Raw genomic sequence first — 24,096 nt, 5'->3', positions numbered from 1 at the left:
AGAGGATCCAATGGCTCTGTGATGGTATGGGAGGAATTTTGCTGGCATCAGGAAGTGTCACTGCAAACCACTGCAAAGCTGTACCGAGTGGCCACCTTTATTCTGTGACAAAACATTTCTTCCCTCATGGGAGTAGCCTATTTGAGGATGACAGTACCCCCTTCCCTATGGCAAAAGTGTTCACTGAATGGTTTGAGTCACTGGCCGGAGCTGTGGAAGCTTTTGAACCAACAGCGCTTCTCATAACCATCATTGAAACTGTCCAAATCTCTTTGGATGAATTGAGTTCAATCTCTCAGGTCGAGTGCAGAGTCAGTACAGACGTGCATGCAAACTGTAGTGATGTCAACACCAAACTGAGACGCTGTATGTATGTTTTTCTTTTAATTTGCCACCCCTTTTTTAAAAACTGGCCTGGATTTTTATGTTTGGGATTTGATGTCCACTGAGCTTGAAACACAACACAAACTTGTGTTAATCCAGGAAAGGGCTCTAGTCGTCTGACTTCTGTGAAATAAATGAGGTAGTAGCTTCAGTTTAATATTCTGATTCATCTCCCTCTTTTTTTATATACCTCACTGAGGTTCTTCTGCCTTTAACTCCCAAAGAGCCCCCCCCCCCCCCCCCCCACACACACACACACACACACACTTCTAACGGCTGTCACACCAATTAGAAATCCTAGGTAATCTTACGTCTAGTCATTAAAATCCAGTCAGACACTGGGTGCAATAATGTTCAAAGGGTGCTGTGACAATCTCTGAAATATGAAGCAACCTTTATTAGATTTCCACAAGGAGGATTCCGTCAGCAATCTGTTCTCAGGATTGTGTTTAACCGCCTACAGTCTGTTGTCTCCACATTAGAAATATATATATATATATAATCTATGATCTGCTTCTGTTTGGGTTGCAGCGGGATAGGAGGGTTTGCGCTGAGGTGGAAGTGAAGCAGTAGGCGGTGAGGCGGTGGCACATCTATCGAGGGCAGGGCGGTACTGGGGTGGAACGTTGCCCTGGAGCGCGCCGCACGTACCGAAGGGACGCGCTGATTGACAGTCGGAGGCACGGAGCGCCCCGTGCGGAGCTCGCAAGCGGAGCACGCTAATCTCACCGCAACACGTCTTGTCAACGGCATTGTGTGAAATTCCCAGATAGATCAGCCTGGCGCAGAAAAGAAAAAGAGCAAGAGTATCCGTCCAGCGGCTCCGTTATTGGAGGGTTTCTGGAGAAGTGGAAAGGACGCGGCGGCTCTGCAACTCTCTCCCCATCTTCTCTCTACCTGTTCAGTGATAAGTGGAAACAGTCTTGGCCAACCTGGCGCCTCAAAGTGTCCGGATAACGGGAGTGGGTGGACGCAAAGGTCAGAATGCACCAAGCAATCTGAGCGAACAAAGATTTTTGTCGATTTCTTTTTGTGGACTAAAAGGACTGCGCTTGGTGCTTGATCAAGATAAATTTTTGGGGGGAGAGGTTGCTCTTTTTAAAAAAAAAATTGTTAAATGCAAAATAATCGCGTTTGTGAATCTGTTTTTAATTTCCAGGCGATTGTAATAGAAGAAAACTCTTTCTAATTGGAATATTGGATACAGAAGCAGGAAAGTCTGGAGGAATTTAGTCTAAGTTCCCTTGGTGCGTAATGTGTGCAAGTGCCACATAAGTACTTTTGCCTTGTCCGTTTTTCTACGTCCAGTACCCCCATTTTTCTTTCTCATGGAGTAGGCTGAATCGCAGGTAAAGACTTAAAAAGAGTGGGCTTATTCCCTGCCGCCCCGAAACACAGGCGGATTCGATGCGCCGATTCTTCGTGTGATGGTAAATGACCGATGGGGAATCATGAACAGCTCTTCTGAACTCGAAGATGGAACTCGGCATAAAAACCAGGTATGTTCCGCACATTCTCCACTCGATCTGTGGGCTTTTTTAAATTACTATTATTATTATTATTATTATTATTATTATTATTATTATTATTATGAGGAGTGGTGCATCTGCTTGCTGCAGTGTTACCACGCTGAATTTGGTGATGTGCCTCTCGGGCGAATCACTGCACTGTAGAGACAGAAGCTGCAGATGAGCTGTTATTCCCGACTCCCCGAGCTTTAGCACTTCTGTTCCTGTCATAATGTTTCAACCCACCCGCGGATCACACGGTCCCCACGGCTACTTTTTATTTATTTTTTTATTTTAATGTGTCACAGCGCGCGAACGTGTTAGTTAGCCCTACTTAGAAATACATTAATTAAGGGGAATAGGTGAAAATCACTGCAGGAGATAATTGCGCATCTCGGCTGCATCCTCACCACATATTGTCAGATTACTTCGGGCTGCAAGCTGCTCGCTTGTCTGAAAATCCCGTTTGTCTTGTTGAAAATGCCGAAACTTGGCGCACAGACATCCTCCCGACAGTCTTGAGTTCAGCCTGTCTCCCGCTCGGGTGAACTGGGACAGGGTCGGACGTGTATGGTGTTGCATGCACGAAAGGCTTACTTTGGGGAATAGTCAATGTGTTTTCACAAGGTCAGTAGAGGGTTATTGACAGCCAATGAGAGAGAGAAAGAGACAGAGAGAGGAGGCGAGAGAGAGAAAGGTCTCCTCGGGAACAAGGGATCGGATTTCGGGGCACTGATGCAGCTTGTGGCCTTTGCAAAACACACAGAAAGGAGAAAACACACGTTTTCCTTTCCTTGTTTCTAAAAATGTAGATGGCTTTTAATAAGAAATGTGAAAGTGCTGAAAAGTTCCTCAGAGAAATCTGAGACAGTAAGAGCAAATCTGACGTGAGCCTGCAGTTTGGCGACCTTTCCATTGCTGACGCACCTTTGATTTGTTTCAAAGGAAATCAGCTCACATAAATCGCACAATAGATTTTTTTTAAAATATACGACAACATTATTATCCCAGTGAGACTAATCAATAATATGTGTTTTTAGAATGTTTTTGTTTTGTTTTTTGTACTGTGAATTGCGAATGGTGCCATTCCAATTGTTAGAAAGACGCTCGACTTTGGCACATTTCTAATACTGCTTAGGTGTTGGATGTGTGGCTTGCTGCTCTCCTGTAGATTTCAGGGCTCAGTCAGAGTCACTTGCATGGTGGCACTGTGGGCCTGTGTTTGAGTCTTGCTGCATGAGTATGGACTGATACCGAGATGAGTTTAATGTGTTGTATGTTACAGCTGGCAGATCTTCATGTAACCTGCTTATAAGTGAAGTCGAGGCCAGCGTTTTATTGCCTACAAGCTCCCCTGTCTATTTTATAAGCACTTAAAGGTCACGTGAACACCAGATAGCCTGCCCTGGGTTTTAATGTGTTGAGTGTGTGTGTGTGTGTGTGTGTGTTCTGCAATGCTAGCCTCTCTGTGTCTGATCAGTAAACTAAACTGAGGTTGTGGGGGGGGGGGGGGGTTGTTGTTGATGAATGAATGAAAAGTGAAGAGTCATGTTTAGATTTAAAAAAGAAAAATCTGAATGACTCTAATATTGTGAAAAAGCCGAATGTTATCCATAACTTCAACACTGGGTGAGAGGAGATGTTGTGGGAAATAAGAATGCCTAATGCTCCAATCTGTCCCACTCCTCCCTACATCAATCTGTCTCTTTCTTCGGCACTTGTTATGTTACTATCACACACAGGCAGACATAGCCATTCTCTCTGCCACCCCCACCCCATCCCTCTTTTTCTGTCAGCCAGTCTCTCCCTGCAATCTTTAGCAGTAATACCAATCTTTTATCTCCAGTCTCGTGCTATTGACACAGTCATTTCAGACCCAGTGGGGAGGGATCAGGTAATAGAGATCTCTTGCGGTCTCTGTTTGTCTTGATATTACAAAACATCGCCTGGTATTTGTCTGGTAACTCTGCATATTTGAGTCGTTGCTGTAGGTGGGCTGTCATCTGTGCCCTTTTGTAACAGATGGGTGCCATTTAGAGTAAAGCGGAGATTCAAGTGCGACTTAAAAACCGGCTTTGAAATCTTCGCCAGATACAAAGCAACTGTGTGACTGTGGCCACATGGTTGGATGTGCTATTAACTTGGGAGAATTTCGAGCGAGCACAATAGCGGAGCATTCATATTAGGCTTTTTTGATGAAAAAAGTCAGAGCTGAGAAAAGTCAAGGCAAAAAAAACAACAGAAAAACAAAAACAAAATATGATAAGAGCAGGTTGCTTTGGAATGAATACACATCCCCAGAGTAAGAGCTTTTGGTCGCATGCAGTCCAAATGATGAAAGCCCAAAGGACTGGATGATGATTATAGGAAAACAGAACTTGTTTTCAGTCATTTACATAATATCAAAAAGGTATCCAAAGGACAAGGAAGTGAATTATCATGTGACTCCTGAAGCCAATGACCTGCTTAACTGTTAGGATTTAACCTCCATTTTCTCTCACGCTCCGATGAAAGCCGCTCGCCTGAATCGTTAACCTGTTTGCTTACATGGCTGGAATGAATTGATGAAATTGTGATTCATCAACTCTCTGTTTTAAGTTATGTATCAGTTTTACATTTTTGTAATTCAACACTGGAATAAGAAAGGTTTTGTTCTGTACAGAAACCCCATTGTCCTGTAGGTCTTCTTTTGAAAGGTTAGCTATTCTATTCAATTCAATTTTATTTATACAGAGCCAAATCACAGCAACAGTCACCTCAAGGTGCTTTATATTGTAAAGTAGACCCTAAAATAATACACACAAAGAAAGACCCAACAATCATATGCACCCCCATGAGCAAGCACGTTGGCAACAGTGGGAAGGAAAAACTCCCTTTCTATATCAGATTTATAGATTTGTATATTAGTTACTGTGATGTGATTCTTATAGCAGGTTAAGGGGCATTTTCTTTTTAAATTTCATAGTGTGATATAAGTGCATACACATGTGCTAACTCCTATGGTATATATAAATGTACTGCACATAGGATATGTCTGTATATTTCTCATCTTTACCACACATGATGCAGAAACACGCACACAGTACAGCTTTAAAGGGAGATAAGCCCAGTGGGGTTGCCCACTTGGGCTGGAGATAATCAATAACATTCTCTAAACTTTCCAAAGCATTGAGGAAAAAAAACTTTTTGTTTATGACTAGAAAACCATGGAATATATCTGACAGTTTGTCAGCTCTTACACCCTAAGCTTCACTTTAGAACCACAACCAACACAAACTGATCAAAGTCAAGAAATGGAATCAATGAGTCAGCAAAGCGTGTAACAATAGTTAGGAAGTCTATCTATCTCCAAAACATCATGAAGGAAAGCTATATGAAGGAGGATGATGTGCAACACATACATGCAAAGATATGTGCACACACACACTATGTTTATCACACACAAGTATCAAAAACAGACTCAGCAGCAACCCATATCACAAATTATGTCGACACCTCTGCTGGTATTTATCAAACTGCACTAACTCACTTAATTAGATGTTGTACCCACACGCAACTGTGGCACAAGAGTCAGGCTCTGTAGCACTTCATGCACACACTGATTTACCCCTACAGCAATAGTGGAAATTTTTTTATTTCTAAGTAACTGTGTGATTATTTTATTTCCGTCCTGTACGTTAAACTGAAGTGCCCCGAAGTGAGTGCAATCACTAAGTAATCTTACTCATGTACTAATGGAATATGTATCATATGTATTTTTTAAGCACCTTAACCTCAGTTTTTAATGGAAGGGAAACGTGCAATATCTTCTGGTCAATGGGAGGGGGTGTGCCAATCAACAGTAGTCTCATGCTTGACATTGCTCAGTAGCATTCAAACATAATGAAGAAGTTCCAAAGTGCCTTTAGATTTCTGGATAACAGCACAACACGATTGCAGAGTGGCTACTCCATGATAATAACGACAAGCAGCTGTTAAGAGGCAACTGATGGTAATCTTGATATCTGCAATCACAAAGCACGCTTCTTTGCAGCTCTGAATCGTTCAGGTCCCGATTTATAGCGTTCATGTGACGAGTTCAAAACAGTAATGTGCGTACAACTGAGAAGCCATTTACACTCGACAAACAAACACATGAAATTGCCATGATCACTGTACAAAAATGGTAATTATTCTTTTTTTCCATATAAAGAATGCGTGAAATGGCAGCAAAACCTTTCCCACATAGCGATCAATACAGAGAATTATTAATCTCCTCTTCTCTGTAGAGCCTTTTAAACCAAAAGCCATAATTAGTGAAAAAGAGTGAAAATATAGATGAGTGCAGCCTGTAAAAAGTCAGCTACTTCCCAAAGGATTTGGTAAAGACCAAAAACATGACTAAAAGAGAGTCGTGGCTGTACTTACATTCCCCGCTGCTAATTAATGATCAAATTAAAACTGCTGGCATGCCCACAGTTAGCATACTAGCTAGGATGATAGCTAGGATATGCAAAGATTTAACATTTATTAACTGTAACAGAAAGAATTTGCAGTTGTCATCATAGTTTAAACTTTTACTCGCTACGGCTTATTTGTGTTTAATAGGGCAGCATTTGCGATTGGAAAATTGCGGCCTTTCATATCGTGACTTTGATTAATTGTTCGGCCCTAATAACAACGCTACACTGGAAGCAGACACATGTGAAGTATATGTTCTATACAGCCATGCCATGATACTTTAATCATCAGCATAACAGTATGTTGAGGGCTGAAGATTGTAAATGCGTGCCGTCTCCGTGACAGATGTGGGCTTGCTGCTTCTGTGGGTACCCTTGTCGAAATAATGAACCTGCTGAGCTGGCCAGAGGTATAGGAGGCCATGTGGACTGGAGCAAAACAGAGCAGAGAGACTTCCCTGGATCACTGGGCCTGTGATTTCCCTGTGGGGGGTCTTGCTGTGGCAGGACTACAGCTCTAACAACCTCGGCCTTGGTCTCCCCTGCCTTGCTCTGGCTTGGCATCGAGGAAGCACCTGACACCAAAGGGCTTCGTGTATTTGTCACATCACCGATACGGATACAATAATAGCTACACATTCTGCTTTCAGTCAACTTCAGCGCATCAATTACAATGATAATGTGGAAGTTGCTTTCTCTGTCTTTACATGTGGGCGCTTTTGTCTGTACTGTAAACATCTCAAATTAGGCTGTGTTAAGAACTGTACAGTACATGAAAGTACTTATAGTTTGACATTTTCATGCGAGGGTCTATGCATGTTTCTCTTGTGTGATGACTTACTTTTATCAATCCTTTCAAACTTAGTTGGGGGAGGGGGACAGAACAGATATAGTAACTCTATTTATCAAGAAGAAAACAAAAACAGTCCCTCGGTGTCACTGATTTCACTTTGCTCTTCATAGCAACATCCCCTATAAACTGGCGCGTGTACTATAATGAATTTCAAAGCCTTAATTTTTTGCTGTTTCTCATCTTCCTGTGGGTACGTCTCTTCTCACACAAATGCTTTTCTAATTGCCTCTCTCTGTTTTTATTCTTTGTATCGGTGCAATATCAGCTTCCTTCCAGCTATAAACACATCCATGCGCTATAGATGCTTTCCATTGTTTTAGTATTGTTGAATTGTGGGTTCAAAGCCTAAGTGGTTCACAGGAGTGTAGGACTATTGTTAGAATGAAGGTATGAATGTGTGAGAGGACCCTGTGTGTTGGTGGATCAAAGAGGTAATGAGCCATTACTGTCAAGTTGTTATATAAGTGAAGAGTGCTTTCTCATAGAAAGTGATTGAGTGTCGTAATGGAGCGGCATGCAGTTTTGTTTAGGTTTCCGACACAGACAGAGCCCTTTTGTGTAGCATCCCAGCACACTCCATGGTTACAGCAATAGAAATGGTCACTGTTCAGCTGCAAAATACTGAAGGGTCATAATGAGCAATGAGGCCAGAGGTGGCCAAAATATTGGTTACCAAATTGCTATGGAAATAAAAAGCAGATGCATGTTGTTTTTTTTATATTTTTTTAATATTTCCAACTTTTTTAGTTACAAAATGGTTGTAAACAGATAGTCTTAATATGTTGAGTTATTTTTTTTAATTGAATAAAAAAAAATATTTATGTATGTATTTCAATGTAGAATGTTGGTGGTTCAGTCCCTGACGAACCAGAATCCAATCCAATCTGAACCCCGAGCTGATCCTGATGCGTTCATCGGACTCTGAATGTGTGTCCGAATACTGGATAGGAAGTACTTATGCAGATGAGACATATTGTATAAAGCCACTTAAGCGCTTAAGTACTCAAATGGCACTATATAAGAACCACTCCCATATTTGGAGTTTTCAAAATCCAATACATAGGCTGTATTTTTTCAAAATATTGGTTTATGTGTAGGGATGGGTATCGTTTAGGTTTTATCCGATACCGGTGCCAAACCGGTACTTTTCAAACGGTGCCGGTGCTTAAACGGTGCTCAAACCGGTGCTCAAACCGGTGCTTAAAGAATGGAGAACACAAAATTGGTCCAAAAACCTCTCATGTTCAGCTGTTTTTTTGTAAAAAGATAACAATGTTAGCCTTTTCTGCAGCTATAGGGGATTTATGGCATCACTCTGGGCTGGAAGCAGTGCTTAAACAATGGAAAAAACACAAACTTTGTCCAAAAACCTCTCATGTTTAGCTGTTTTCCACTTTTTCTTTGGTCATTTTAGCCTTTTTGGCCAGGGTGAAGGGAGTATCTGCCATCAAACAAGAAGACAGCCGCATGTAACTACGACGGTGTTTGCTAGTTCACCTTACATGCATTAATGTAATAACGTGGTTAGCCTACTCAACGTAAATTACACACAAACAACATTAAGCTACTCACGCAGAGAAGAACGGCTGCTGCTGCCATCATCATCCGTCATCATTTCTGCTACACTGGCAGGGCTAGGGGCCAGGACTCTCTTCGGGTTTTTGGGGGATGTTGCTAACTCCGGGTCCGATAACAGGCACCACACCCGCAGTAGATGTGCTCAGTGTGAGGTCTCGCAGCAAGCTATCAAATACGCGCATTTTTCAGCTTTTAAAAAAACGCTATGCGTCGCCAGGTGTTTCATCAGATTCGAGGTGTTACCTCTTTGCACAGTATCACAGTATCAGCTTAAAGCACTTGTTGCAGGCTGCTGAGTTTGCATATTTTGCTGTCAAGTACAGCCAGACTTTTGACCGCTTGGCCTTGGGCATTTTTAATCTGTAGCTCTGCTCTAAAAGAACGTACGTACCTGGACCCGCCTACTATCCTCAGAAACGTAAAATGATTGGCTAGAATCTAAAGTGTATCACAGCTCAGGAAAAAAAAAGCACCTAAATAAAGCACCAAAATGTGCGCTGCTTTTCGGTCTGGTTACTACCGTTTATGTCAGAACCGGTGCCATCATGGCACCGGACACCGGTACCCATCCCTAGTTATGTGTATTAAGTTCTTACAATAATGACATAAAGATCATCTTTTTTTGTTGTCATGACAAGTCGTATATCACTCATGTCTTATAGTCTGCTAGCATTAGCTTGTTGTTATTTTTGTGGTGTTGAAAACAGAGAAGTTGCAGAGCGCCTTCTGATGGATAACTGTGTAATTAATTTTCAATTTTCCACTGTTGTAAATGCCAGTACCAATATACTGACAAATAGATAATACACAAATACAACCCTATGGTTAAATTGTAATTTGGCTAGTTCATGGTAGGATTAAGATTATGAGTCTGTCTCATGATTGTGTTTAATGTTCTCATGTTTCCTACTCTTTTTATAAGTATTTCTGTCATCTTTTGTTCTAATACGACGTTTTTGTAAACAAACTGCTTGTTGGTAAAAAGTCCAGGAGGGGCATCTAGGCGATATTCAAAAAGGACATAAAACAGGTCACATCTGGAATGCCTGCACCATTTTTCAAACAAGACTACAGATCCACAATATTGGTGAGCTAGTGGATATTCAGAATAGAAATGTATGCTGGGATGCGTAGCTCTATGAAGATAGGCCTTTGCTCATCTGAAGGTTAAACATGGGAACTGCTTTCCTGTGTGCTTTTCACCCCTTATTTCTATATTTTTTCTCACTTTCTCAGTGTATATATTTCTTATTCACATGAATGTGCAGACTTTCAGATCTCTAGTGCTGCAAGCTGGCCAACGAGGCCTTCGGAGAAAAAAGAGCCATTATCCAGGAAGGACAGGAACACAAATGAAAACAGAATTTGATGAAGAAGAATGAAAACAAGACCTAGAGTAAAGAAACAAAAGAGTAACCCAAAGTGGAGTAAAAATGACACAGGAGGGTTGGAGCGAATGAATCATAGACAGTCCCAGATCAGTGTTGCGTAGACAGCGGGCTAGCTGGGGGCACATGTACCTTTGCAAGATGACGCAGATATATTCCAGCTGCTCAAAATCCCACGTACCATCAACAAAGGGTTGTTATCAGATATACCACACATTGCTTTTGGGGAGGGAACGCAGTCTTTTTCCACACAGTCAACTCTTGGATCAGTTACAAGGCTCATTGCAGATGCCCCAAAGCATCACCAAGGGCTCACTCGCATTCAGGAAAACAGCTGTAATAGGGAATAACTGTACCTAATTGATTCATGGTTCTGGTGATTATGTTGATTTTGTGCACTACATACGCTTTGGGTCAAGTGTGTATGCCCGAAGGTGCACGTGACTCAGTGTACTTGCATGTCCTTAAATGTGTGTGGGCAAACACAACGTGTGTACATGATGATGATGATGGTGGTGGCCTGTTGTATGTTTTTGAACAGTTGTGAGAAAAAGTAAATGCGAGCATTAAGAAAGAGGCCAAGGTTACTCTCTACCAGCCAGAGCACGTATTGACAGACCTGTCAACAAGCTGACCTGATGGGTAGGGTTTTACAGTAGAAGAGCTAAGAGTCCAGGAAAAGACTTGGGGGGAGAGGAAAGCAGGCAGGGAAGGACATGAAAAGTACATCTGTTGGACCTTTGCTGGTCCTGCAGCATATGTTGCAAAAAAAGTCATGAAGATTAAAAAAGGAACACTTTAAAGGAAAGAAAATGTTTTATTTTATTCCAAGAGACTATAATATCACTAATATGCAGCTGATCATTCACCTCCCTGCTAATTCAGCATTAAAAATGCATTGGAAATCACCTGTGAGAGGCAGCAGAGCGAGGCAGATGAGAGGTGTGTGGAGATGGGAGGAAAAGAGTGGGCTAGATGTGAAACGAGCGGTGGGGTGAGGGATGAGAGCGATGCAGCGTGTGCATGTATTACAGAGTTCAGTCATCGCAGAGGACAACTAGCCGGGCTCGTTTCCCTGACAGATTGGACCCTATCTTTATATCTGCAGTGAGAAATGTCCAATTTCCTCCTGGCGATTTCAATGTAAGAGTTAAAGAGCTCTGTTCATGTCACGCTAGCGTCTTGATAAAATAGAGATGTGAGATTAGGATCCTTCTTTTAAGCGAACATACATCGCTCCACAACACCACATAATGGGCTTTTTTTTGTCTTGATGCTCCCTCATCATTAATCAACTATTAAATATCATCACACATGGAAGCACACAAAACAAGTCACCTACGCATTTTTCCTTTCTGATGCATCAAACTAAAAATGAAGCCTGAACAGTGAATTAATTGAGCGAATTCATTTGAAAATCTAGTAAATAATTTATGATATACAGGGAAGTTTAATCAAGAAATCCATCTGCTGGCCACTGGACCTGGAGCAGAAAAAGCATAGGAGAGCAGGGGGTAAGAGGATGATAATGCAGTCTTAACATAAACTAAGCTGAATATGGAGAATGCCTCGGAGCAAGCCACAGCTGATTTTTAAAATAGTAATGCTAAAGAGTGTCATCTGTTCCTGTGCTTGTGTACTGGGGGCCTCTTTTTACTGCCAGAGCACACGTGATCGAGATACTTTGCTCTCTCTCGTGCAGCCATCTCTCCAAAATCACATTATTGGTTCTTCTCTGAGCCAAGTAAAGGCAATTCCACAGCAAACCAGCTTCATATATTTACCTGCTGATGACTTGCTTAAGCTAACGGAGGAAACATAATAGCGTCATTATGGGCCATGCGCCATCAGATGTCTCAAGGTTAATAGCAGCATTAATTGACAACAAGGATGGAGGCTAAGAAAACCTTGTTCTAATTAGGTAGTATTCTTGACTTATGAATTGGCTTGGAAATGTAATTCCTTATCCATTCAGTTAAATGTGTCAGAAAAAACACACTCAGTGGATGGTTAATAGCCACCGACTTTTTTTTTTTTTTTTAGTTTCAAGGACCGGCTTTTACAAGATAATAAGAAATGAGAATTAATTAGATCCTGCACCAAACCAAGCCCAATCCCTTCCTTTAAAATGTACATCACATTTTCTGCAAGGATGGCACTGACCGCAAGCAGTAAAGCATCTTTGGTATCAGTCATTAATAGTAGAAGAGTTCCCGCTAACTATATTTTAAGTCAGTTATGTTTTACGTTTGTGATTAGTAGGATATGAAGAAAACACCAAGAGAGAGGTTAGGTGAGTGATATGAGTATCCCAAAAGGTATTGGAAGTGAGAACAGTTTTAGGAGAGGAATAAAAAATAAATAAATAAAATAGATTTGATCCATGAAATCTATCCAGGACTAATCAGACACAGAGGGAGGCAGGGGGGTATGCAGAAATGTATTTATTGCAGCTATCCAATTAAACAGTTATGACAAACTCATGGCTAATGTATTAACAGACTTATCCACTAACATCCATTATTTATTCATCATCAAAAATTCAATCTGGCAGACTGTGTGCCATTATTCAGATGTGCTGGGGGAAAGTGGCACATTTGAATAAATGAGGATTGTAGGCCTCACTCCCATGGCTTGTTGTTATTCCAAAACCCTCCTTTTAAGTGATTCAAACATTAAATCTGTCAAAAAAAATGTAGGAGAATGATTGTTGTTGCGTTTTGTTTTTTTTAAAAATCCCTCCCTAGCCCACATAGCTGGATTTACTATATCTTTGGGAAGAAACATATTATTGTTCTCAGCCCATTTAAAAAAAAATCACACAGACACAGAGCTGCTGAAATGGGCTTTGTCATACATCATCTACCTTGCATTTTTTTAATCACCAAAAAGAAAACCATTATGCTTTATGTCAACTTACATCTCATTTCAGAGCAGTTTTTGAGCCCCTCGTATGGCTTCACTAGACAAGAGCATAATTATTATATGTGGTTTGTCTTGTCTCCTTTGGTGAAATTCTGCACGTCTCTGCAATACTATATCCTGAATGTGATTGGATATGGAAATGTTGAGTACTGCAGACCACTCGTTCTGCTGATGCTGTGGAATTTGGCATCAACAGAACGACATATTCCTCAGAGAAACAAACACTCACTCATGCAGACACCTACTGTGCATGAAACCGGACACACAGACTCTTTAGTAATGCAAAACATTACAGGAAAACCAGCTACAGTAAAATGTACACATCTAAAGCTCGGTAGCTAAAGCTTTAGATGGACACAAATATCCAGGAAACAGCAGATAATAGGCATAGCATTCTACAGTATTCCTAATACTCAATATCACATGCAATACATTTTGACATGGAGTCTGTAGTCCGTAATAAGCTTGTAATGTTAATGCTTAGCATGGACCAGCAAGTTCATCTTGGACTGACTCACTTTGGTTGATCTGGCTTCACTGAGCCTAGCATTAGGTGCTCTGAATAACTAACATCACAGAGCAGGCTGTGTTAGATTTAGATTTACCTATTCAGCAAAAACCATTTTCATGTGAAAGAGGTAGAAGTACATAATTGCAAACTTCATTATGATAATTATGAACAAAGCACCGGGAAAATGGTGTTATAGTTACACACAAATTATGATTTGACATTTAAAATCTGATCTGCAAATATTTCCGATGGTCTTCCTGTCAGTCCTGTGGGAATGATGACTGTAATTTAATCAGTAGTGAGCTGCTGGTCTGATCCTCTGAAGTTAACCCGGTCGAGAATAGCGCTGGGATGACCTTGGTGATCCAACCTGGTTAAAGTGAGACATCTGTGTGGCAAAGGTAAACACGAGTTAAGCTGATAGTTTGCTGATAATCTTCTCTGTGTGTAAAGTTTACCATGTTACCTTTACCTTTACCTTGGTAACACAGTAGTAAAGGAAAGTACCACTTTTATGAGCTTCCATGAGCAAATATCTGCAGACTGACTCTGCACATATTTGCTCATAACCTTGGTCATATGGGATGAACTGTTGAGATCTCACCATAAATGTTACAGTTTGTCTTTGAGAAACCATGACTTCATAAAAATTAATTCAACTCTATGATGCATAAAAACAACCAGCTGGGCAGAGGTTTTGTATTTTCTTGTTGTGTGAAAGGCAAGCAGTGTCCTTTACTGGCATTTTGTCTGACTTGGCTCTCACAGTGTGTATTGGCGTAGACTTGATAGCCACCTGTAGAATAATTGCAATCTAATACAACATCCATACAGGAAATAGTATAAATAGTTTTCAGGCTTTTAATGTTAGTGTTTTGTTTAAATTGTGCCAGAGGGGATTTTATTATTCTCTGCTGAAACTGATGTCTTAGTTTTGTTATTCTGCTGGAGTGCTTGTTATTTTATCCAAGGACTTAGAAGATGTATGGCCCAAACACTGCAGCATTCAGTCCCTGACTATCAAACAGTTCAAAACAGAATCTTAAGACTATCTTTGCATTCTCTCTGAGCATTATCTGCCCTCTATATCCCCCTATCCTTGTGTTTTTAGTATTATTTAATTTCATTCATCTATTTTTGTGTCTCATGGATGGCATGTAAAAGCACAATTTAAAATCTATACACTTGTAAAAGTTTCTTTTTACTTTCATCTTGACCTTGCTTTAGTAATCTTAAATTGACATTTTCCAGACAAGCTGTCAGATTATCAGGTACAAGTGCTTCCAGTCTAGGTTTGTGTGATATTGTAAAAGCCTTTAGAAAGTCTGTCAGCACAGCAGTGTCTCAGCCATTTGTCTGCCACCTTTATTTAAAGTTTCCTTACAGAATCACTAATGAATTAAGTTTACACGCGACGGAACTGGACTGGATCTGTGACAGCCCTCTGTCTTGGTCAGGGCATGATGTGTTACGGCTGTTTGTTCATTTGTGTTGTCTGGTAGGCAGAGTTAATCAGTACAACAGGAAACACCTGGCCAGTCTTCCCAGAGCATTTAAGAGCTTGGTGTCTCAGCTTTTGCTCCATCTCTCCATTCACCCAACACCATATTATTTGTTTTGTGGGCTTTGGCCTGGTTGTTTAAGGTTATCACAACATCCAAAGCCATATATATTTAACATTCAATCACCCATCCAACTAGTGTTACGATGAAAACGCTGATTAGCACACCTCATGAAGCACGATGTTTGTCTACTTTATTTGGTTAATAAAAAGGTAAATTTTGGTTTAAGTCATTTCTCTCCTATTATTTGTCATGGCACTTGACTAACTGTGACAAATTTGGGGGCTCGTCCAGGATTTGAACCTGGGACCTCTGAACTGGTGGCATCATGTTATTGGTTGGGCGGCTTTTGGCCTGGTTGCTTTAGGTTTTACACTAAACAACACATACCTAACATTCATCCGCCAACATTTTTGGAGAGGCTCCAGGTTCAAATCCCAGATGAGCCCCCAAATTTGTCACAGTACAACTAAAGGGCCATGACAAATAATGGAAAAGACACTACTTGCACCAGAATTTAACAATGTATTAACCACATTTAATAGAAAACTATAGTACTCCATGAGGTGTGCTGATGTGTTTTATCAGTTGATAAAATGAAATGAAAGCCAAAGCAAACAAATACCATGGAGTTGGGTGAATGGAGAGAAGGAGCAGGAGCTGAGACACCCAGCTCTTAAATGCTCCAGGGAAGCCGGCTAAACTTTTCTGTCACATATCTAACAGAAAAGTTTGAAGTCTGGTGTTTTTATAAAAGATGTAGGGTTTGGAGAAAAAGCAGCGAAAAGTAAAGAATAAAACTGAGAGTCTATTTCTTTTTTTGACAACCCTTAATTTGCGACTAGACTGTAGCATAATTGTCATATAATCACAGACAAGTCTTGAAAATTGTTCTTTAGCTAACAGTGTCTTTCTTTAATTCCCACCATACTTTGAACTTATTTTCTCTCTCGCACAGCCTCTCTCACTTGGGGAATGAAATCTGGCAGCCCCCTCACAGGCTCCTATAATGTGCTAACATAAGAAATCAATCAGACTCACACTATTTCTACAGCCACTCAGCTCACATTGATTTATTGCATGTGTTGAAGATGCAGAGAGAAACTCTTTAGCACTATGGGGCAGGGTGGTCAAGAGGAATGGATGTAGGAGAGGAGGATGAAGGAATAACAAGTTTAGGAGAAGAGATGGTGGGGGGATTTGGGGTCACTAACCTTTGTTCTGACAGACTGACTTTTAACTCCAGGGTTAAGGTACTGCCTTCATCAGCTGAAGAGAAAGTGATGATTGTGTATTTTCTATTTTAGGTGGCTGTGGTGTTATTGCTGTGGGGATTTCTGTTACGTGGGGTATAACAGTTGCTGTCAGCTTGTAGTGAGACGTGTCAGGGGTCACAAAGCTGCAGTGGCTTAGATATCTTCCATATATTATCAATAAATGAACCTGAGAAACTTATAGAACGATGTTCCTGACTTCCCTGTCTAATGGAAGAATTCTGCCCTAATAGCATTTGTTTCTAATCCACTTAACAATTTAACTCGATTCAAGTCTTGGCATCAAGTGTGTGCCATTGATGCATGAGCATCACTGGGAAAATGTGATAAAAAATGACTCCTATCTTTGAAACAAAATTATTACTGTAATAAAATCATAATCTTTACCTAATATACTTTGCAATGGCTTTTTGACTGTTGTCACTGATCTGAGGAAAATTCAGTTTTGACATTTTTAAGCTCAAAACAAATTATTTTGCCATTACTAAAAAAATTATGACTCATGCAGGTGAAGGGGAGGGAATACCTCACCAGTAAGTTATATACACCTCCCGAGTGGAAGGCTTGTTTATCTGTTTTGTGAAAGATGACTGTCTTAGGGAGAGACAGAGTAAGTAAGAGCTTAACAGCAGCTTGGTATATTTATATCATGAGCATACACTTAGAGACACCAAAGGGAGTTGATGGAGATGACGAGTGAAGTGGATTACTGAGATAGGATGGCACTATGGGGAGAATGAAATCGTATGTTTATATTAGGCTTTCATGAAACACATAAGCAGGAAAACACACGTCATTTGTGGCCATATGCAGCTCCGCTGAGTGGCTGTAGGCGTCTCTCTGCTGGGGCTGCGAGGCCGATGGAAGGGGTTAAAGAGAAGATTAAAGTGATAATGTACATCTCTAATCCGCAGCACATTAGGAGGGCAAAGAGGCAAAAACTGCCTCTGACCACAGAGCCTAACATAAAGAGCATGCATCAGTCGCCATCAGGGTCAGTTGTCACCATGGTAACAGATTATTCTGAATAATTGTGTGCCATATGCGCCTTGTCACAATTAGAAGTTGGCTGTGAGCCGGGCCATGGGTCAAATGGTGATCAGGGTATTGGGGGTGGTGGCAAACACATCCCTCTACAGTGTTTATTAAAATAAAGTTCAGCTTGCTGTTCACATCTGTCACAAGCCTCACAACCCACTCTCTGCTTCAGAGCAGATTTTCTTAGAGCTACAAGCTACAACACTTTGTTGCTGTGGCTTACTCGAAATGTCACTGCGTGCTGTATGTATTGAGCTTTCAATAGTTTTTTCCCCCCTTTTATAATAGATCTTCCAAAATGAAAATCTGGAAATGAATAAAAATGGATTTATGATTTCAGTGAGACTACTAAGCTTCTCGAATCAACGTTTTAGCAGAGTAGCGAGGAAAGGAAATGACTGTGTGAAGACAGTGCTCAAATGTAAGCTGACAGAGGCTCAAGTAAAAAAAAACAAAATTGTGTGGTGTGTTCTCCCTCCATTAGGAGTCCAGACATTTTAACTCATCACTGCAGTTTTCCCACCGGGCTTATACAGAGAATGCCTCTGTTCCCATAAGCCATGTTCACACTAGTGCAGTGGGAAAAGCAGCAACAAGGTGCAAAGTGGTTTATCCATTATAGTGAATCATTTATTTTGACACTTCAGCCCATGTGTGAAAAGTCATTTAGAGTGAGATACTGTGCTTCCCTGTAAAGCATAAATCCCCAAATCACAATTAATTAAAATAGAAAAGCTGGTCATCCAAATACCATGAAGTAATGCAGCTGAGTTCCTTCTTGGTAACTTAGAGCATCTTACGTTTGGCTCATTTTCCTAGCCAACATGTGCCATCTGAAACTTAACTTTCTCAAGTGACCCGTGACGATCTCTATTCACATCGAGTTTCTACATCTGATTGTGAATTTGGCACTAAACAGGAATCTCCAGGGAAGTGCAAAATGTGACAGCGGCTTAATCAGTCTTAAAACGCTCGCAACACCTCAGGCTTGTTACTGCAAGCTGTCAGATTGCATGAGTTGCACAATGATACTGCTTTTCTCTGATCAAATTTGTCACATCATGTCAGGCTGGATCATAAGGTGCAGGCGCAGTCGACACATTTAGGAAAGAGCCTAGATGTGTTCAGACAAGTCACTTACATTTAAACACCAATTAAGCCTCGTGCACCACTTATATCTGTAGTCTATTAGATTGTCACCCATCACTATTAAGAGGTACTTGAAAGCCCTCTGGCATTCTGGGAAAATAATTACATTCTTTCTGCGTCATAATTACTGCCTTGAAAGTGGCTCTTTCAAACACTAACAAAGCAGGCTCTTACTCTTTCTCCGTCTCCCCATTTCTCTCCCCCCCAAGGTCTGCCTTTCTCGTCTGTCTGTTTTCTCCCCAGACACTAATGAAGCAGTTTAATCTCGTAACTCCAGAGAAATTGTCAGCAGAGAACTCCATTAATTAAGTTCTTGTGTGTCTTCCTTTTAAAGTTTCCTTATTTTGAGAATGGGTCAAATCTATAGGTTTGCCACCTTACTGTTGTTTTGAAATTGGAGAATTGGCATGCTGTAAGGACTGCATCGTCTTGTTTAATTCGTCAAAATTAAACTAAGTTACGTTTTTTAATTTGATCCATTTGATTTCCAGTTGCCAGTCTTAACTCAAGTCGATGTGTAATCTAGAAACTCATATTAAGATTTGTTTTTGCTAGCTAACAGTAAGCTAGTAGCATTAGGATACCATATGGTTATTTTCCTGTCACTTCTGAACCTACACTAGCCCTTGCAAGAAGTTGGTATGAAAAACCTGCCAGACATGAGGTGAGTTTGAGTTATTATATAGTTCTAGTTCAGTAAATACAGTGAAAAGCTTGTCTGCTACTTCCTGAGCATGACTGATGTCTAGCACTAGCTAACCACACTCAATTGGTCTGTTTATGCAGTCACTCTACATTTATTTAGTCCTTGCCGTATTCTGACTGTTCATTTGGAGTACTTTTTTTGACACAGCCCTAGTTCATTCACAGGAAAAGTGACAGTTGTGTGACAGTTCCTATTACAAACAGCCAGAGAGCAAGTGTGCTTCTGCTCTCATATTTGTCTGCTTCTCAGTCCCAAAGATTCAGGCTGGTGACTTTTGATCCAAGTTTTCAGAGTAATGTAAAAGGAAAAAAAGTGCTCTATTTCAAATGGTGTGGCCTGAAATTCATTTTTTCCACCTCATCACTTTTTTTTTCTTATTTGAGCACTAGTAGCCCAAGTAAAGTAAAATATGCTAGGTTGCAATTTGGATTGCATTAACTGGCTTCAGTAACTGTTAATGCAACAGCTTAACAGTACATACAAAAAATTGTTGTATGCAGTGTTGTTCCCGGATTCAAGTGCAAATAGTTATTTCAAACCATATTGAACAAATGGGATGCTTGGATATATCTAACAGGAGTTTTGCAACAAAAACAAATCAAATTCACCACGAGGGAAAATGTCTTACCACAAATCAGAACACTAATTTAGTAAGATTGTTATTATACATGAACATAAATATGTTATATGATTAAGAAATATATTAAAACATACCACTAAAAATGTTAAGGGAACATGTGAACAACATTAACTTATTTTAAATGCAATATTTAAAGATTTGCTGATTTTGGTTTCCACTGGCTCTTGTTATGACTTTTGGTTTTCAACAAATTATATGTCAGTAAAGATTTTTTAGTTTGATTATTTAACTCATCACAATTTGATATGTGTTTTAAACGATCCCTTAATTTTTGAGCAGTATATACTCCATACCAACCCTGGGCAAGCCATTAGGGTTTTACTTTATTTCCCATTTTTCACTAAGGTGGGTACTACTGCTTTCCTCGTGGAGTGGAAAACAGTGCTTGCAGCGCTTTTATTTTTGCTGCAGCACTGTTTTATGCATAATGCCATTGCTTTGCTTTGTTTTGACTCATTGCTAGGGTATTGCTTTACCATGCAATATGTATTTGCTCGTAAGACTATTCCTTTTCCATTTGTTTGCCCTTTGATAGCTTTAAATCTAAAAATATGCCCTTACTGATGCTGAAACTGTGTCATTCTCAATAAGTTATACAATAACACAAACATTTTCCTGTGACCGATACTACACCTTATAAAGGCAGCGATCAAACCCCCGCACTCTACATGAAGAGGCCCCTTAACGATGCATGCATATCCCCATTCTGCAGTACGTGCTCCACTTATTGCCCATAGCTTCTGAAGGGTTATTGTGCACCGAAGTTTAGAATGTTTCCATTACAGTAAAGGCCCTATTGACAAAATTGCTTTGGTATTTATGAGTAGTGCCAGCAGCAGTACTACTGTGTTTGCTTTCTGGGAAGCTTTGTAAAGGCTAACAAGACCGAAGCCAGTAATAATCTTTTCACATTCACTTTTGAGGAGGGAAAATCAGATTTAGGACTCCAGGAAATTGACCTTAATGAACAGGTGTGTTCACACATACATGATCATAGTCGAACACAAACACATACTCTTTTCTAATGCAGAACATTGAAGAAGTTTGGTTATTTGTTGTAGAGGATGTCACTTTCAAAGAAAATGTGAAAAGGTACAAATGTCAGGGAGACAATTAAACTTAATGGGTATATCTTTAACAACAAATCTGTTCTTTAGATCTTTAATAAAAAGATATTATAGCAACATATCAGAAGGTACCTTCTGTAGTCTTACAGTTATTTATGTTATGATAAATAATACGAGTTACTGTCTACACTTGTGCTGGAAGTAACTCAGTAAGCATTTCATACTAAAACCTAACATCAATATTACAAGATGTTTAAGAAATACACTGTTATCCACTGTTAAGGATTGAAAGTGAGGTCAAGGACTCACAGATCTTAATAATGCCCTTGCTGTGCTTAGTCTTTCTCAGTGCAAAAAGCATAGAAATGCAAGTCATTGCACTTGATTGGTTAACATAACATCCTATTCTTAAGTAATATATCATTATAAAACCTTGATAGAGTTATTAAAGAGCAATTTGGTTTCCATACACTAGCATTAGCCATTTTTTTACAGTTCTTCTGCACTTTAATGAAAAGAGTTTCTATTTTACCTCTTAGCACAGTTTTCATATATCAAGCTAAGTTGCAAAAAAGCAATAGCAGAGGTGATTAGCTATAGAGTGGTGAGCATTTACTCCAATGTGTACAGTCTAGCTTTTTTATGCCTGTCTGATTTTTCTGTGATTTTCCAATGATTCAAAATCAGAATAGAAATTCCTAATACGTAGAGCACAGATTATAAAGTTTTGAGAAAATAATATAATCTTCTCCAACTAAAAACAACAAAAATGATTATGCTACAGAGTGCTAAATATAATAAGAGATTAGTTTATTTGCTGTGTCTTCATGGTAGGCCACAATGATTTGAAAGGAGCAGCTCTGTGTAAAGCTCATGATTGATGAAAATGGTGCACTTTCTTTGGATTCCCTAGCTAATGACTCGCAAAAATATTATATTACCCTTTATGAGCAGTTTATATGTATATACGCATATATTTTCTTAATTCTGCTGGTTGTTGATGCTGTATTCCTACTTAGTCGGAGACAGAACACAGGGTCAGACACATTTGGCATATGTGTTTGGCTGAAGAGCCAATGGTGTGAAGCTACCATCTGTGGGATTATGACTGAATGCCTCTAAGACAAATCCTGGCTAGAAATCACAATATTAGAGCAACGTAGAACTTTGGTTGGTCCCAGACAGCCACTCCAGACTGATTAGAAAAAAAATCCACAGGTAAAAATAAACTTAAAAAGTCATAATAAAATGCATAATATAGTACCAAGGCCTAAGGAATAGTTTTTATGATAATGTTTAAAATGTTTTATATGGTCAGAATAGTATATATAAAATATACAGTATAAGTATTTATATCTCCGTTGGGCTAAAGCAAATATGTAAATTGTGCTGTAGCGCTTTGTTTAACATACAATATCCGTATGTGAATGTTAATGGCTTATTTGAGGATCTGTGACCTTGTGTAACTGTGCACGCTACACAAACTCTAAATTCGGAAAAGACAATATGCTGCATCAGCTAAAATGAATGCATGCAAACACTGCAAGAAATGTTCTTCACCTTCAAAATAAGACAGCATGCAGAGAAAGAAGAGGAAGGAGAGGCCAGCAGGAGAGCAGGGGGATGAGTTCAATCCTAAGAGACAAATCACCCGCTCTACCCTCCACTGCCTGTCCTTGGAGCTCACACTGCAATTGGCCACACAGAGACTGACTCTGTCACCAACTGTCCCTGAGACGCACACACTGGAATGCAAAAACATATCACTGCAGCCACGATTATAAAGCACGCAATCACCGTAAGGTCAGAACGGCTTCTTTGTAAGCATGAAGTGAAACAGCAAGATTGAAAAAGGGCTTTCAGTTTCAAAAGGCATATATTGTTACCTCTTCTCTCACAGGTTATGTGAGACTAACCAAATGGAGACAAAATATGAACTTTAAGTAAATATTTTACATCTACTTTATGTCTTGTAAGACCTATATGTCCTATGCTGTCGTTTAGTGATAAAAAAAAAAAGTGTTGCTTGCAATTGTTAAACACATAAAGCCTATCAGTATGAGGTAGGGAAATATTACATATTGAATGAGAAATGTGTCAAAGCAGTAAGTTTCAAACATCTTAAAGAGTTTTTAATAAAATAAAATGATTTGAAATTTCTTTAAAAATCATGTCTCTACCATATGGGTCTTTTTTGCAGACAGAAAACATCATATTTCAAAAGCTCAACCTACAATTTTTGCAATATTATGTTAATTTTCCATGATTTCTGTGAGTTTTCTTCGACTTCTAAGACATTTCAACTAAGACTTTTCTCTTTGATTTTTTTTGTTCCATGTCACTGACATCCCCTCGTTCTTTAAGTTTTTCATTCCTTTTTCAGAACAAAAGCAACCAGGCCTTGCTTTGGTGATATGATGACAAAGAAGACAGTGAATGTGAGATTGGGCTTCACAAATAAACCTGACTTGTCTTGACTTGAAATTAAACTTTAATGTGCAAGACGCAGGTCAAGTAAGGAGGATTTGAGCATGATTGCATAAAATGTCAAAAACATAATGCTCATGCACATATGCACATCAAGAGGGGTGTATTCTATTGGAGATTATACATGCACCAGTCATGCTTTGTTGACAGCAACAGCATCCTAATTGCACACACAAACACAAGAATATCTTTGGTAAAGGCACACCTTCACCATTCAATAAATTATTGTGGAGTGAAAAGGATAGATTTATAGTGCTTTTCCTGTTACTCTCGTCAGGAATAATCAAAATAATTCTCATCAAGGACTCCTCACAGCTGAACTTCACCAGCTTGCTTGTCTTTCTTCGTCCTTTCTACTCCCACTTCAATTTTTCTCTTTGAAATTGCAGGCCACTTAGAGTTGTGATTGCTGTTGCAAGAACAGTTAAGTGCACAAGCACAATCATGCAAGGACAAGAAACACACTTACCTGGGCACGCAAGTACACTCCTACCTGGATGCACAAGCACATTCACTGATACCCTTATGAACTTCATGCAGACACACACATGCGCACGCACACAAATAAGACGCATCATTAAAAAGCA

At 39.8% G+C, this 24,096-nt stretch overlaps 1 protein-coding gene across 2 annotated transcripts in view; it reads left to right on the top strand.

Annotated features, from left to right (window-relative positions):
- The first annotated feature begins 949 nt into the window (after nt 1-949).
- Nucleotides 950-24,096, top strand: part of fibcd1b (fibrinogen C domain containing 1b) — a 120,060-nt gene continuing 96,913 nt past the window's right edge. For both annotated transcript variants that reach the window (XM_026173349.1, XM_026173348.1), the window contains exon 1: nt 950-1,883. In XM_026173349.1, coding sequence (XP_026029134.1) covers nt 1,812-1,883 — 72 coding nt within the window. In that variant the 5' untranslated portion in view covers nt 950-1,811. The remainder of the gene's footprint in view (nt 1,884-24,096) is intronic.

Source organism: Astatotilapia calliptera, chromosome 7 (genome assembly GCF_900246225.1).
Source record: "Astatotilapia calliptera chromosome 7, fAstCal1.2, whole genome shotgun sequence".
Classification (NCBI taxonomy): domain Eukaryota; kingdom Metazoa; phylum Chordata; class Actinopteri; order Cichliformes; family Cichlidae; genus Astatotilapia; species Astatotilapia calliptera.
The sequence above is the reverse complement of the archived record's forward strand: the minus strand, read 5'-3'. Positions and strand labels throughout refer to the sequence as shown.